General features: G+C 47.4%; 1 protein-coding gene across 1 annotated transcript in view; it reads left to right on the top strand.

Moving 5' to 3' along the window:
* The window catches only part of IL21R (interleukin 21 receptor), a 70,996-nt gene that overhangs the window by 25,012 nt on the left and 30,047 nt on the right, over positions 1 to 15,937 (top strand). The window contains exons 3-6 of the mRNA XM_038763491.1: positions 2,527 to 2,641; positions 4,603 to 4,790; positions 11,565 to 11,716; positions 14,174 to 14,351. Of these exons, the coding sequence (XP_038619419.1) occupies positions 2,527 to 2,641; positions 4,603 to 4,790; positions 11,565 to 11,716; positions 14,174 to 14,351 (633 nt within the window). The remainder of the gene's footprint in view (positions 1 to 2,526; positions 2,642 to 4,602; positions 4,791 to 11,564; positions 11,717 to 14,173; positions 14,352 to 15,937) is intronic.

The following is a 15,937-nucleotide window of genomic DNA, read 5'->3' as shown; positions in this document are numbered from 1 at the left end:
CTCCCTCCTGCTTAGACTGTGAGGCCCATGAGGGACATTATCTTATTTTATCTTTTATCTAGCTTCATTATCTTATATTATCTGTCTCCGCCACTTGTCAGTTGTGTGACTGCGCAAGTTACTTAACTTCTCTGTGCCTCAGTTCCCTCATCTGTAAAATGGGCATTAAGACTGTGAGCCCCACGTGGGACAACCTGATTACCTTGTAGCTACCCTAGTGCTTAGAACAGTGCTTGGCACATAATAAGAGCTTAACAAATGCCATCATCATCATTATTATTATTATTATTATTATTATTATTATTATTATTATTATTATTATTATTATTATTATTATCTACCCTAGCACTACAAACATTGCTTTACATGCTTAACAGATACCACAATTATTATTCTGGGAGCGTCTAGGATGGGCCAGTCGATCAATTGCTATTATTATGCTATTTATTGAGAACTTACTGTGTGCAGAGCACTGTACTAAGGACTTGGAAGGGTACAATATGAGCTTATAGACTCGTCCTCTGCCCACCACGAGCTTACACTCTAGACCAGTCGATGTTTCTTTGGACTTAGTCACTGGAAGCACATTCACTCACATTGCTCCCAGTCCCTGAAACTCTCCCCAGGAGTCCAACCAGCCCATTGCGGAAGAATTAGTGTGGTCAGAGATTTTTTTTTTAAGAAGCAAAGTAATTACACTGTTTATCGTAATTATGACATTTATTGAGCACTTACAATGTGCTCAAGGACTGTACTGAGCATCCGAATCCATACAAGATAATTATCCTGGAGGCAGCAGTCCCTGTCACATATGTGTTCTGGGCCTTTTAATAAGCGGGGGTCATCAACTGCATCATTGTTTCATAAGTGACCATAGATTAACATAAGGAGAGGCGGAGGAGGAGGAGAAGCAGGAGGAGGAGATCAAACACCTTAGGTAAGGGAAAGCTAAACAGAGGGAGTGTTTTTTTCAAAAGAGCTTCGCCCTGCCACCTTCAAGCAGCTCTTTATAGCCTCTGATATCAGCATTAGTCACCCCTAGTCCCAAAATTCGCTGGGATTTGGAAAGGCTTGAAAGCTATTACTTCCTGAGGATCAATCAATCAATCAATCGTATTTATTGAGCGCTTACTGTGTGCAGAGCACTGTACTAAGCGTTTGGGAAGTACAAGTTGGCAACATATAGAGACAGTCCCTACCCAACAGTGGGCTCACATGAAGGGGGTCTTACACAGGATGGTTTTCCTCCATCGGGTGGTCCCAGGAGAGGGCCCAGTTCACCTCCCGCCCCATAAAACTGACTCTTAACTTGGAAATCAGTTCTGGGCGCTGTTTGGGGAGAAAAACAAACAAAAGAATGACCCTGTACCTGCAATTGTAGCCTCACAGCCCAGTGTCTCCTTCTAAGGTCCATGAACTGAGGAAGTTGGAGTTTGGGATGCGATAGTCGTAGCAGTAATAGTATTTATCAAGAGCCCACTAAGGGCTATGTATTGTATAAAGCACTTGAAATAATAATAATAATGATGGCATTTGTTAAGCACTTTCTATGTACAGAGCACTGTTCTAAGCGCTGCGGGGGATACAAGGTGATCAAGTTGTCCCACTTGGAGCTCACAGTCTTAATCCCCATTTTACAGATGAGGGAACTGAGGCTCAGAGAAGTGAAGTGACTTGCCCAAGGTCAGACAGCAGGCATGTGGAGGAGCCAGGATTCGAACCCATGACCTCTGACTCCAAAGCCCGGGCTCTTTCCACTGAGCCATGCTGCTTCTCTACACAATAGAGAATAATAATTATGGTATTCGTTAAGCGCTTACTATGTGCCAGGCACTGTACTGAGTGCTGGGGTGGATACAAGGAAATCAGGTTGGACATAGTCCCTGTCATTCATTCATTCATTCAATCGTATTTATTGAGCGCCTACTGTGTGCAGAGCACTGGACTAAGCGCTTGGGAAGTACAAGTTGGCAACATACAGAGATGGTCCCTACTCAACAGTGGGCTCACAGTCTAGAAGGGGGAAGACCGAGAACAAAACAAAACATATTAACAAAATTCATTCAGTCAGTCATATTTACTGAGCGCTTACTGTGTGCAGGGCACTGTACCAAGCACTTGGGAAGTCCAAGTTGGCAACATACAGAGACAGTCCCTACCCAACAGCGGGCTCACAGTCTAGAGGGGGGAGACCGACAACAAAACAAAACATATTAACAAAATTCATTCATTCATTCATTCAATCGTATTTATTGAGCGCTTACCGTGTGCAGAGCACTGTACTAAGCGCCTGGGAAGTCCAAGTTGGCAAGGGCTCACAGCTTCAATCCCCATTTTACAGATGAGGGAACTGAGGCCCAGAGAAGCAAAGTGACTTGCCTAAGGTCACACAGCAGAAGGGACACGTTCCCTGACCTCAAGGGGCTTGCACTCTAGTGGGGCAGAATGACACACAAATATTTACAAGGCTCAAGTTACAAGGTCCCTAGCACCATTTTCTTCTCTCCGGCCCCCTCTTCTCTCCAGCTTCTGGCTGTCTGAACCTCACGTGTTACGTGGACTACGCCCGGGCTGTGACTTGCATCCGGGAGAACAGCCCCACGGAGGACGACGCCACTTGGAACTACCTCATGATCAAATGGTCAGTGCAGGGAAGGGAGGGAATGGGAGCAGGAGGAGGGGAAGAGAGGACGGTGAGGGGGCTCCCTCTGTCCAGGAGACCGGACAAATTCCCAAGTCTCCAGGTCTCTGGAAGAAGCACTTCCCGGGTGGGGATTCTCAAAATCGGAGCCGTGGCACGTGTTGCCCGGGTTGAAGCTTCAGAAGGCAGAAGATGCTCGGATGCTCAGATTTGGCCCGTCCAACCTCCCTCATCCTCCTCAAAAAGCCGCCGCTTCCATCCCCAATCCTGCTAGGGCTGCCCTTTGCTCAACAGCAACTCTGGAGGGACCGTAAGCTCGTCTCCAGACTGTAAGTTCGTTGTGGGCAGGGAATGAGTCTGATTATTGTTACATTGTACTCTCCCCAGTGCTTAGTTCAGCGCTTTGCACACAGTGAGGGCTCAGTAAATACAACTGAATGAATGAATGAATTGGAGAGGATGGTACAGTGGGCCTCCCGGCAGTTGTGGGGGTCCCTTTGAGGGGGAAGGGGGAGTCACCCCTTTCCTCTGGAGCTTCAAGAGACACTTAAAACTGGTCCATAAGAGGGTTAGGGTGGTGGCAAAATTTGACAGAAAAACCATCTTGCTCTTGTGATACCTCATGAAAATGGGTGTTCCCCTGGAAACACTCCCAAAGGGATAATAATAATAATAATGATACTTGTTAAGCGCTTACTCTGTGCTATGCACTGGGGTAGATACAAGTTAATGAGATTGGACACTGTCCCTGTCCCACACGGGTCTCACACTCTCCCCATTTTACAGAAGCATTTTAGAGAAGCAGCGTGGCTCAGTGGAAAGAGCCCGGGCTTTGGAGTCAGAGGTCATGGGTTCAAATCCCGCCTCTGCCCATTGTCAGCTGTGTGACTTTGGGCAAGTCACTTCACTTCTCTGGGCCTCAGGTACCTCATCTGGAAAATGGGGATTAAGACTGTGAGCCTGATTACCTTGTACCCTCCCCCGTGCTTAGAACAGTGCTTTGCACATAGTAAGCGCTTAATAAATGCCATAATTATTATTATTAGATGAGGTAACTGAGGCCCAGAGAAGTGAAGTGACTTGACCGAAGTCACCCAGCAGGCAAGTGGCGGAGAAAGGATTCGAACCCAGGTCCTTCTGACTCTCAGGCCAGAACTGCCTCCACTAAGCCATGCCGCTTTCCCGGGGCTGAGGGTAGGAGAACGGGCCTTCCCCTGCCTCACGTGGGCCAAAGGATTTGTGCTTTTTCAATCCCGGACTTGATTCCTGGAGATAGCCAAGATGTCCTTGGGGGTGGAGCGGAGGAAAGTAGGGAGGCTACTCGAGCACTTAATAAGTTGTCTAGACTGTGAGCCCACTGTTGGGTAGGGACCGTCTCTATATGTTCCCAACTTGTACTTCCCAAGCGCTTAGTACAGTGCTCTGCACACAGTAAGCGCTCAATAAATACGATTGATGATGATGATGATGTTTATACATATTTATTACTCTATTTATTTTACTTGTACATATCTATTCTATTTATTTTATTTTGTTAGTATGTTTGGTTTTGTTCTCTGTCTCCCCCTTTTAGACCGTGAGCCCACTGGTGGGTAGGGACTGTCTCTATATGTTGCCAATTTGTACTTCCCAAGCGCTTAGTACAGTGCTCTGCACACAGTAAGCGCTCAATAAATACGATTGATGATGATGATGATGTTTATACATATTTATTACTCTATTTATTTTACTTGTACATATCTATTCTATTTATTTTATTTTGTTAGTATGTTTGGTTTTGTTCTCTGTCTCCCCCTTTTAGACCGTGAGCCCACTGTTGGGTAGGGACTGTCTCTATATGTTGCCAATTTGTACTTCCCAAGTGCTTAGTACAGGGCTCTGCACATAGTAAGCGCTCAATAAATACGATTGATGATGATGATGATGAGCATGAAGGGCGACTGTGATTTCTGCCGTTGAAGGAACGACACGGACGGAGAGATGGAGGATGAGGCCTCCTCTTGCCAACTCAACCAGACGACACAAAACCTGGCCCACACGGAGTACACGTGCTTCTTGGATTTTTCTTTGTTTTGGGGGGATTACAGTTTCTACGTCATTAACTCGGCTGGAGTCCCGACTTGCAGAAGCTTCACCATCTCTGAGAACAGTAAGTGCAAAGAGAGCCGTTTGTGCCCTTCCATTCATTCGTTGCCTTATTTATTGATGATGATGATGATGATAATGGCATTTATTAAGTGCTTACTCTGTGCAAAGCACTGTTCTAAGCGCTGGGGAGGTTACAAGGTGATCAGGTTGTCCCACTGGGGGCTCACAGTCTTAATCCCCATTTTCCAGGTGAGGTAGCTGAGGCCCAGAGAAGTTAAGTATATATGTTTGTACATATTTATTACTCTATTTATTTATTTATTTTACTTGTACATATCTGTTCTATTTATTTTATTTTGTTAGCATGTTTGGTTTTGTTCTCTGTCTCCCCCTTTTAGACTGTGAGCCCACTGTTGGGTAGGGACTGTCTCTATATGTTGCCAACTTGGACTTCCCAAGCGCTTAGTACAGTGCTCTGCACACGGTAAGTGCTCAATAAATATGATTGATTGATTGACTGATTGATTGATTAAGTGACTTGCCCAAAGTCACACAGCTGACAACTGGTGGAGCCGGGATTTGAGCCATGACCTCTGACTCCAAAGCCCGGGCTCTTTCCACCGAGCCACGCTGCTGTGTGCAGAGCACTGTACTAAGCGCTTGGGAAGTCCAAGCTGGCAACGTATAGAGACGGTCCCTACCCAACAACGGGCTTACAGTCTAAAAGGGGGCTAGTGGGGGGTGGGGGGGAGAGCCACCTGCTCAGAAGGAACTTGAGCCCACGTGGCTAGCTCCTTTTGGCTTCTGCACACCCTGAGCAAAGGGAAACTTCACACAACACCTGTTTGACGCCACATTGCTACCAACACCCACAGAAGGTGGGTAGGGGCAGGGAGGCGTCGCTGGGGAGGAGGGGGAGAAGCCGCGTGGCTCAGTTGGAAAGAGCCCGGGCTCTGGAGTCAGAGGTCATGGGTTCAAATCCCAGCTCTGCCACTTACCAGCTGTGTGACTTTGGGCAAGTCACTTCACTTCTCTGGGCCTCAGTTACCTCATCTGTAAAATGGGGATGAAGACTGTGAGCCCCCCGTGGGACAACCTGATCACTTTGTAACCTCCCCAGCGCTTAGAACAGTGCTTTGCACCTAGTAAGCGCTTAATAAATGCCATTTAAAAAAAAAACTCAGCACGGAAATTCCTGGGGAGGTTGTATTTTTTCTTTCATTAGCTAAATAAAGTCCTTGCTGAGGGGTTGTCGGCTCCCACCCCCGTTCCCCCCAGTTTTGCTGATGTCTTCTGGGAACATTAGGGACCGAGCCAACCTTGCGGAAGGCCCGGTGAGTGTGACACTGGGTTGGGGGTTTGGGGTGAAGTCGCAATGTCCCCGCTCCGTCTGCTGCTGGGAGAGCTGTCTGGGCAGCGAGGCAAGGAAAGTGGAGGAGAATCCCGGAGACAGACGTGACCAGGCACGGCCCTGACTCTGGGGGCTTGGCCGGTGCCCCTTCGGTGACTGTCCCTTTTGGGTTGCCGTGAGTCAGCTGTGCTGGGGAATCCCCCCCTGGACCCCAACCACAGCCCTTTCTCTGGTCCAAGGAAGCTGCCGACCGGGGCCAGAGTTGCTGTGCCCACTCTGAAGCAGCGTGGCTCAGTGGAAAGAGCCCGGGCTTTGGAGTCAGAAGTCACGGGTACAAATCCCGGCTCCGCCAACTGTCAGCTGTGTGACTTTGAGCAAGTCACTTCACTTCTCTGGGCCTCAGTTACCTCATCTGGAAAATGAGGATTAGGACTGTGAGCCCCTCGTGGGACAACCTGATCACCTTGTAACCTCCCCAGTGCTTTGAACCGTGCTTGGCACATAGGAAGCGCTTAATAAATGCCATTATTATTATCCCCCAGCCCTTTATTCATTCATTCATTCAATCGTATTTATTGAGCGCTTACTGTGTGCAGAGCACTGTACTAAGCGCTTGGGAAGTACAAGTTGACAACATATAGAGATGGTCAATCAATCAATCAATCGTATTGAGCGCTTACTGTGTGCAGAGCACTGTACTAAGCGCTTGGGAAGTACGAGTTGGCAACATATAGAGACAGTCCCTACCAAACAGCGGGCTCACAGTCTAGAAGAGGGCAGGGAACGTGTGTTAACTCTGCTGCATTATACTCTCCCCAAGCGCTTAGTACAGTGCTCCGCACACAGGGAGTGCTCAGTAAGTATCACTGATTGACTGGAGTCCAGATAAGAACCCAGGCCCGTGTTCTGCCCGCTAGGCCGGGCTGCTTCCCACCTGTCCCTGTCCCACGTGGGGTTCAGAGTCAAATAGGAAGGGGAGCAGGTACTGAACGCCCATTTTGCAGTCGAGGGAACTGGGGCCCCGAGAAGTTAAGAGAGTTGCCCGAGATCACACAGCGAGCAAATGGCGGAGGCGGGATTAGAACCCAGGTCTTCTAGCTCCCAGGCCTGGGCTCCCTCCCCTTTATCCACGAGGCTGCGCTCCCTAGACGGCTGAGGGTGGCTTCCCCATCCTCAAGTGGAAATCAAAGCAGTGTGGCCCAGTGGAAAGAGCCCGGGCTTTGGAGTCAGAGGTCAAGGGTTCGAACCCCGGCTCCGCCAATTGTCAGCTGGGTGACTCTGGGCAAGTCACTTCACTTCTCTGGGCCTCAGTTCCCTCATCTGGAAACTGGGGATGAAGACTGGGAGCCCCCCATGGGACAACCTGATCACCTTGTAACCTCCCCAGCGCTTAGAACCATGCTTGGCACATAGTAAGCGCTTAATAAATGCCATTATTATTATCCCCCAGCCCTTTATTGCCATCCGAGGGGCACTGCTTCGAAAGTCACGTGGGTTGGGAGAGCAGGCTGGGAGACCGGTGTGGAGTCCCTGACCCTGAATCAGGAAGGAAAAATGCAAGTCGGAGTCGGATGGTGGAGGGGAGAAGAGGTGGGGGCCTGCTCTTTCCCCAGCCAGGGGTCTGGCCCTCTGACTGATCCTGAACTGCCGGGAGGGCCTGGGGCATTCGAGTGGCTCAGCCTGAAAGCGAAACCCCAGGGCAAGCCCTGGCCTCAAGAGAAGCATCAAGTGCTTTACGGGAAAGGGGACCAAAGGAGAGGAGTGGGGATCCAAGTCAGAAGTGAAAACTTGAGGCACCTGAAGCTGGGATGAAGCTCTGAGCTCAGGGATCCCTGCCTGCAGAGGCCTGGATGGGGGGGAAGAGACGGGGAGGGTGGGGGGTTAGGGAGAGAGTGAAAGAGGATAACCCAGAACGAGGACCAGACCATAAATGTAGATCTGAAATAACTTGCATCGCACCTCATTGGTGCCTTTCCTTCAATCTAATAATAATTACGATAATGATAATAATAGTAGCTGTTAAATGCTTACTATGTTCCAAATGCTGCAGTAGATATAAGATAACCAGATGAAGCACTGTCCCTGTCCCACCTGAGGCTCACCATCTAAGGGAAAAGGAGAACAGGTATTTCATTCCCATTTTAGTCAGTCAGTCCTATTTATTGAGTGCTTCCTGTGTGCAGAGCACTGTACTAAGTGCTTGGGAGAGCACAACACCACAATAAACAGACACATTCCCTGCCCACAACACGCTTACAGTCTCAGATGAGGTAATAATAATAATAATAATGATAACATTTATTAAGCGCTTACTATGTGCAAAGTGAGGCACAGAGGTAAGTGAGGCACAGAGAGGTTAAGTGACTGGCCCAAAGTTACACAGCAAAGTGGTGGAGTTGGAATTAGAACCCAGGTCCTTCCGACTCCAAGGCTTGGGCTCTATCCACTAGGCCACACTGCTTTTCTAAAACTGTCTGAAGCAGGAGCGCCGCGTACATACTCTGAGGGAGATCAGGCTACATAAGTCCCCTCAGCTCAGCTGGCAATTCCACAGCCAACCAGGCCGGAGTGAGGTAGCTCCCCTCTCTCAGATCCCTATCCATTTTTCCTCCACATATTCCGGATTTTTCCCACCCACCTCACCCAAACAGCCACCGCCTCGATTAATGCTCTCATCACATATCTCGAGGAGACTGCTCTATCCGCCTCCTCGCCGGCCTCCCACCAGTCAGAGGTCATGGGTTCAAATCCCGGCTCTGCCAGTTGTCAGCTGTGTGACTTTGGGCAAATCACTTCTCTGGGCCTCAGTTCCCTCATCTGTCAAATGGGGATGAAGACTGTGAGCCCCCCGGGGGACAAGCTGATCACCTTGTAACCTCCCCAGCGCTAAGAAGAGTGCTTTGCACATAATAAGCGCTTAATAAGTGCCATCATTATTATCCAACCTCTCTCCACCTTCGGTCTTGTATTCTACACTACCGCACAGATCATCTTCCTGAAATGTTGCTTGGCCCATGTCGCCACTCCTCCAAAACCTGCAGTGGTGACCCGTTTACCTCCACATCAGGCAGAAACCCCGGACCATTGGCTTTAAGGTTGTCCACCAGTTTGCTCCATTTTACCTAGCAGCTCTCATCACCCACTGCTTGTACAGAAGCAGCGTGGCTCAGCGGAAAGAGCCTGGGCTTTGGAGTCAGAGGTCGTGGGTTCCAATCCTGGCTCCGCCAATTGTCAGCTGTGTGACTTTGGGCAAGTCACTTCACTTCTCTGGGCCTCAGTTCCCTCATCTGTCAAATGGGGATTAAGACTGTGAGCCCCCCTTGGGACAACCTGATCACGTTGTAACCTTCCCAGTGCTTAAAACAGTGCTTTGCTCATAGTAAGCGCTTAATAAATGCCATCATTAATTATCCAACCTCTCTCCACCTTCGGTCTCGTATTCTACACTACCGCACAGATCATCTTCCTGAAATGTTGCTTGGCCCATGTTGCCACTCCTCCAAAACCTCCACATCAGGCAGAAACCCCGGACCATTGGCTTTAAGGTTGTCCACGGGTTTGCTCCATTTTACCTAGCAGCTCTCATCATGCACTACTCCCAGCTTGCCCTCTTCGTTCCTCCCAAGCTCACCTTCCAATTAGATTCTGCTCTCGACATTCACACTGATGAATCTTCACTCCCGCTGATACCGGGCTTGGAACTCCAACCGCAACTGACTCCGTCTGGACTCGGCGAAGCCCATCTTTGAAGCCCTCCTAAACTCCCACCTCCTCCAGCATGCCTTCCCTTAGTACAGTGCTCTGCACACAGTAAGCGCTCAATAAATACGATTGATTGATTCCCTGATTCTTTCCCAACAACCCCGATCCTGTCAACCTCCTGGGTTCTCTACCCCACCTCAGCTCTTCTATACATTAGGCTAGCCATTCAATTATTTATTATTCCCTCCTGACAAACTAATGGTACTGGCTGTTATAGCCTGGTTCTTCCTTCCACTCCCACTGCCTGTAAATAGTTTACATGTGCCTGTCTCTTCCATTTGATTGTAAGCCCCCCGAGGGCAGGTGTTGTGTATTTCACTTCTCTTGTTCTCTTCCGACTGCTTCATACAGTCTTTGCAGTGTGGAAGCTCTACTGAAAATCCATCACACATCATTCCTGGCTTCACCTTATTGCAGTGCCCCACTAGCACTTAGTCCTTCCTCTGTACATGAGTATGGACTTTGGTCACTTGAACCATTATGCATCTTTACATTTCAGGTCTACCATTTCTGAGGACAATGTGTATTTTTCTATATATTTTGTGACACCCCTCCCCCTGCTCCCCCCACCAACCCCTGCCCGTGGGAATGGAAACTCCTTGAGAACAGGGACTGGGTCATTGATTTTTCCTTTCATAACTCTGCATGGCACTGGGTAAAATTTCCATATGTACTTAATGCTCAATACAGGCTCTCTTGGCTGACAGATTATAGTAATAATAATAATAATAATAATAATAATAATAATAATAATGGCATTTATTAAGTGCTTACTATATGCAAAACACTGTTCTAAGCGCTGGGGAGGTTACAAGGTGATCAGGTTGTTCCACATGGGGCTCGCAGTCTTAATCCCCATTTTACAGATGAGGTAACTGAGGCACAGAGAAGTTAAGTGACTTGCCCAAGTCACACAAGCTGACGATTGGCAGAAGCGGGATTTGAACCCACAACCTCGGACTCCAAAGCCCATGCCCTTTCCACTGAGCCACGCTGCTTCTCTGAGCCACAGGGCTATTTCTCTCCTCCCGCTCCTCCTTTTCCCACTGTCTCAAACCACTGAACAGACGAAGCCAGAACCATGAAAAAGACTTCCCAGCCATGTTTTACTCCTTGTTTGGTTTCAGTTCGGTAAAAGACACAAAGTTCAGTCAGAACCACAATGTAAAAGAAGGTGTGAAGTCAGCGGGCCAGACTGAAAAGAGGGATTGGAAATGCTATCCATAGAAATCCCTAGATCCTTTGCTGGGGAAGGTGGTAGCCTTAGCAAGTGCCCTTTCTCAGCAAGAGAAGCAGTTTGATTTAGTGAAAAGAGCCCAGATCTAGTTTCTGATCACAACTCTGCCACATGCCTGCCGTATGAACTTGGGCAAGCCACTTAGCTTTTCTGGGCCTCAGTTCCCTCATCTTTAAAATGGAGATGAAATACTGATCTCCAATCCCCCTTAGCCTGGGAATCCATGGGGGACAGGGTCCATGTCTGATCTGTTTTAGACTGTGAGCCCACTGTTGGGTAGGGACTGTCTCTATATGTTGCCACCTTGTACTTCCCAAGCGCTTAGTACAGTGCTCTGCACACAGTAAGCGCTCAATAAATATGATTGATTGATCTGTTCGCAAAGCATATCTTCCCCAGTGGTGGGCACGTGCCAGGGCTATTTTATTATTGCTATTATCACTAGGAATTCAGTCTTCCTGCTTTCTTTCTTCCCCTCTCCACAGTTAAGCCATACCCCCCTTTCAATCTGACCATGACCTACGAAGACGGTTACAACATCTCCTGGAAATCTTTCTATGAAGACCCCCGGTATCACCTACTGAACAAGGAGCTACACTATGAGCTGCGATATAAAAAAGCGCAGGACCCCTGGAAGGTAAGAGAAAAGACAGAGAGAGAGAGCGAAGAAGGAGGGCCGAGACCCCAGCTTGTCTGGAGAGAGGTGCTCTCTTGAGGGAATTTGGGGAGCTAACTCCATTTCATGGCCGGGTTTGACAGCAGAAAAATACATCCAGATGCTGTACAAGTCACGGTTGACTTTCTGATAAACGTTGGAGAAAGGCCTCAGTCTATCCAGGTAGAGGTGCAGCTGACTTGGAATGCCCTGGGATCATCATCATCATCATCATCATCAATCGTATTTATTGAGCGCTTACTTTGTGCAGAGCACTGTACTAAGCGCTTGGGAAGTACAAATTGGCAACATATAGAGACAGTCCCTACCCAACAGTGGGCTCACAGTCTAAAAGGGGAAGACAGAGAACAAAACCAAACATACTAACAAAATAAAATAAATAGAATAGATATGTACAAGTAAAATAAATAAATAAATAGAGTAATAAATATGTACAAACATATATACATATATACAGGATCTAACGATCAATCAAGCAGTGATATTTCTTGAGTGTTTCCCGTGTGCAGAGCACTGCACTAAGTGCTTGGGAGAAGCGGCGTGGCTCAGTGTAAAGAGCATGGGCTTTGGAGTCAGAGGTCATGGGTTCAAATCCCGGCTCCACCAACTGTTAGCTGTGTGACCTTGGGCAAGTCACTTAACTTCTCCATGCCTCAGTTCCCTCATCTGTAAAATGGGGATTAAAACTGTGAGCCCCCCCCGTGGGACAACCTGATCCCCTTGTAACCTCCCCAGCACTTAGAACAGTGCTTTGCACATAGTAAGTGCTTAACAAATACCATCATTATCATTATTATTATTATTAGTACAGCACAGTTGGTAGACACGTTCCCTGCCCACAAGGAGTTTACTTACAATCTATTCTTCCCAGGCATGGGTTTTGAGGATAATGGCATCTGTTAAGCACTAACTAATGCCAAGCACTCTACTAAGCGCTGGGGTAGATACAAGATAATCAGGTTGGACAAAGACCCTGTCCCATGTGGGACTCACAGTCTAAATCTCTGGTTTTTGCCAACCACCAAGCCTCTGCTACATCTCTGATACAACTGAAGGGGTTAAGCTCCTTTAAAATGGTAGAGAAGAAAATAATCTTTAAATCTCAACCGATCACTGACATTTGAAATGGGTCCAGAAATGAGTCCCTGTTGCTCGGTTTGTACACGGCGATGTACAGGCTAAAAAGAACAAGAAGAGATAAGGAGGGGGTGGGGAAGGGGGACGCTTTGAAACGTTTGGGTGCAAGAAGGTGACTACAATTTGACATTTTCCAACCCAGTTCACTTTTCTGCATGGAACAAGAAGTTCATGTCTTTCTTTTAAGGCTGCTGAGGGTTTCCAGGGCCTCAGAAATGTTTCCAAATCGAAGTCTCGGCATTTACACAGTGACATAGAGGAATTGGAAGTGGTCCAGAGAATAGCAAGAAAATGATTAAAGGTCTGGGGAAAACGACTTGGGCCAAAAAAATAAAGCACTTGGGCTTAGTCTCTGGAAAAGGAGGCTACAGAGCATGATATTCAGTGCATGGGGAACATTTCCAAGCACTTAGTACAGTGCTCTGCACACAGTAAGTGCTCAATAAATACAACTGAATGAATTCCAAAGAAGTGGAAGACTCTACCCCACCCTCAATGTGGTTACAATCTAAAGGGGAAGATATTTTCCAGCATTTGGATGCTGCTCATCAGCTGTTCTCCATCACCTCTGGGAACAGGACCAGAGGAAATAACTTCATTATGTGCAGGGAATGTGTCTGTTAATTGTTGGATTGCACTCTCCTAAGCGCTTAGTACAATGCTCTGCAAGCAGTAAGCACTCAATAAATACAAATGAATGAAGGAAGGAAGGAAATAGGCTGAAACTGTCCTAAGAGATTAGCTAAGAATTTCCCAGTGAAAGGGTGATTAAAGATCAGAGCAGTTTATCCAGAACTGCATGGGCTGGATTCCTGGTCGACTTCTGTCTGGGGGAAAGGGACTAGATTAGTTCATTCGTTCATTCAATCCTACTTATTGAGCACTCACAGTGTGCAAAGCACTGTACTAAGTGCTTGGGAAGTACAAGTTGGCGATATATAGAGAAGGTCCCTACCCAGCAACGGGCTCACGGTCTAGAAGGGGGAGACAGACAACAAAACAAAACGTGGACAGGTGTCAAGTCATCAGAATAAATAGAATTAGAGCTAAATCAATCAATCAATCAATCAATCGTATTTATTGAGCACTTACTGTGTGCAGAGCACTGTACTAAGCGCTTGGGAAGTACAAGTTGGCAACATATAGAGACAGTCCCTACCCAACAGTGGGCTCACAGTCTAAATGCACATCATTAACAAAATAAATAGAGTAGTAAATATGTCCAAGACCTCCTTAGGTCCCTGTCGGCTTTATGATTCTTGCCTTTATGCGTATCTGCAGAATCAGAAGAGGAAAAGTATCTCTGAAGACACGAAAACGGTGCTGCTCCTGCCCATTGAATTCCAACGAGGGACCGAATATGAGGTCCAAGTGCGAGCGCAGCCCAAACCTCACTCCCTCTACTCTGGGGTCTGGAGTGAGTGGAGCGACTCGCTCATCTTCACAACCCAGCCAGGAGGTAAGCACATAGTCCTGGAGTGAATCAGTCCCCTCCTCCTGCTGACTCAGGGGCCTCTTTATTTTTTTCGGGTATCTGTGAAGCGCTTATTGACAACGATTTTCTCCCTTCAAGGCCCTACTGAGAGCTCACCTCCTCCAGGAGGCCTTCCCAGACTGAGCCCCTTCCTTCCTCTCCCCCTCATCCCCCTCTCCTTCCCCCCATCTTACCTGCTTCCCTTCCCCACAGCACCTGTATATATGTATATATGTTTGTACATATTTATTACTCTATTTATTTATTTATTTATTTTACTTGTACATATCTATTCTATTTATTTTATTTTGTTAGTGTGTTTGGTTTTTGTTCTCTGTCTCCCCCTTTTAGACTGTGAGCCCACTGTTGGGTCTCTATATGTTGCCAACTTGTACTTCCCAAGCGCTTAGTACAGTGCTCTGCACACAGTAAGCGCTCAATAAATATGATTGATGATGATGATGATGATGATGATGATAATTTGCCAGGCGCTGTACTACGTGCTGGGGTAGTTACAAGCTAACCAGGTCCATATTCCACATGGGGCTCATGGTTTTAAGCAGCACTTGAGATGCAGCGTAGCTCAGTGGAAAGAGCCCGGGCTTGGGAGTCAGAGGTCATGGGTTCTAATCCTGGCTCCGCCACTCATCAGCTGTGTGACTTTGGGCAGGTCACTTCACTTCTCTAGGCCTCACTGACCTCATCTGTAAAATGGGGATTAAGACTGTGAGCCCCATGTGGGACAACCTGATCACCTTGTATCCCCGCAGTGCTTACAGCAGTGCTTTGCATATAGTAAGCGCTTAACAAGTACCATCATTATTTTAATCCCCATTTTGCAGATGAGGTAAACTGACACACAGAGAAGCGAAGGTCACACAGCAGACGAGTGGCGGAGCCAGGATTCAAACCCAGGTCCTTCTGACTCCCGAGCCCCAGCTCTATTCACTACCAATGATGCTGCCCTAGTTTCTCTTCCCTTCTTGGTGTCAAGAGTCTTTCCAGAGGCGCATTGAGCCCTGCGGCTCTGATGCCCATAGCCAAACAGATTCATTTATTCATTCAATCGCATTTATTGAGTGCTTACTGTGTGCAGGGCACTGTACTAAGCACTTGGGAAGTACAAGTTGGCAACATATAGAGACAGTCCCTACCCAACAGCGGGCTCACAGTCTAGAAGGGGGAGACAGAGAACAAAACAAAACATGTGGACAGGTGTCAAGTCATCAGAATAAATAGAAGTAAAGCTAGATGCACATCATTAACAAAATAAATAGAATAGTAAAAATGGACAAGTAAAATAAATAGAGTAATAAATTTGTACAAACATATATACTGGTGCTGTGGGGAGGGGAAGGAGGTAAGGCAGGGGATGGGGAGGAGGAGAGGAAAATCAATCAATCAATCAATCAATCAATCAATCGTATTTATTGAGTGCTTACTGTGTGCAGAGCACTGTACTAAGCGCTTGGGAAGTACAAGTTGGCAACATATAGAGACGGTCCCGACCCAACAGCGGGCTCACAGTCTAGAAGGGGGAGACAGAGAACAAAACCAAAGATATTAACAAA

Source organism: Tachyglossus aculeatus, chromosome 21 (genome assembly GCF_015852505.1).
Source record: "Tachyglossus aculeatus isolate mTacAcu1 chromosome 21, mTacAcu1.pri, whole genome shotgun sequence".
NCBI classification, from domain to species: Eukaryota; Metazoa; Chordata; class Mammalia; order Monotremata; family Tachyglossidae; genus Tachyglossus; species Tachyglossus aculeatus.
The sequence above is the reverse complement of the archived record's forward strand: the minus strand, read 5'-3'. Positions and strand labels throughout refer to the sequence as shown.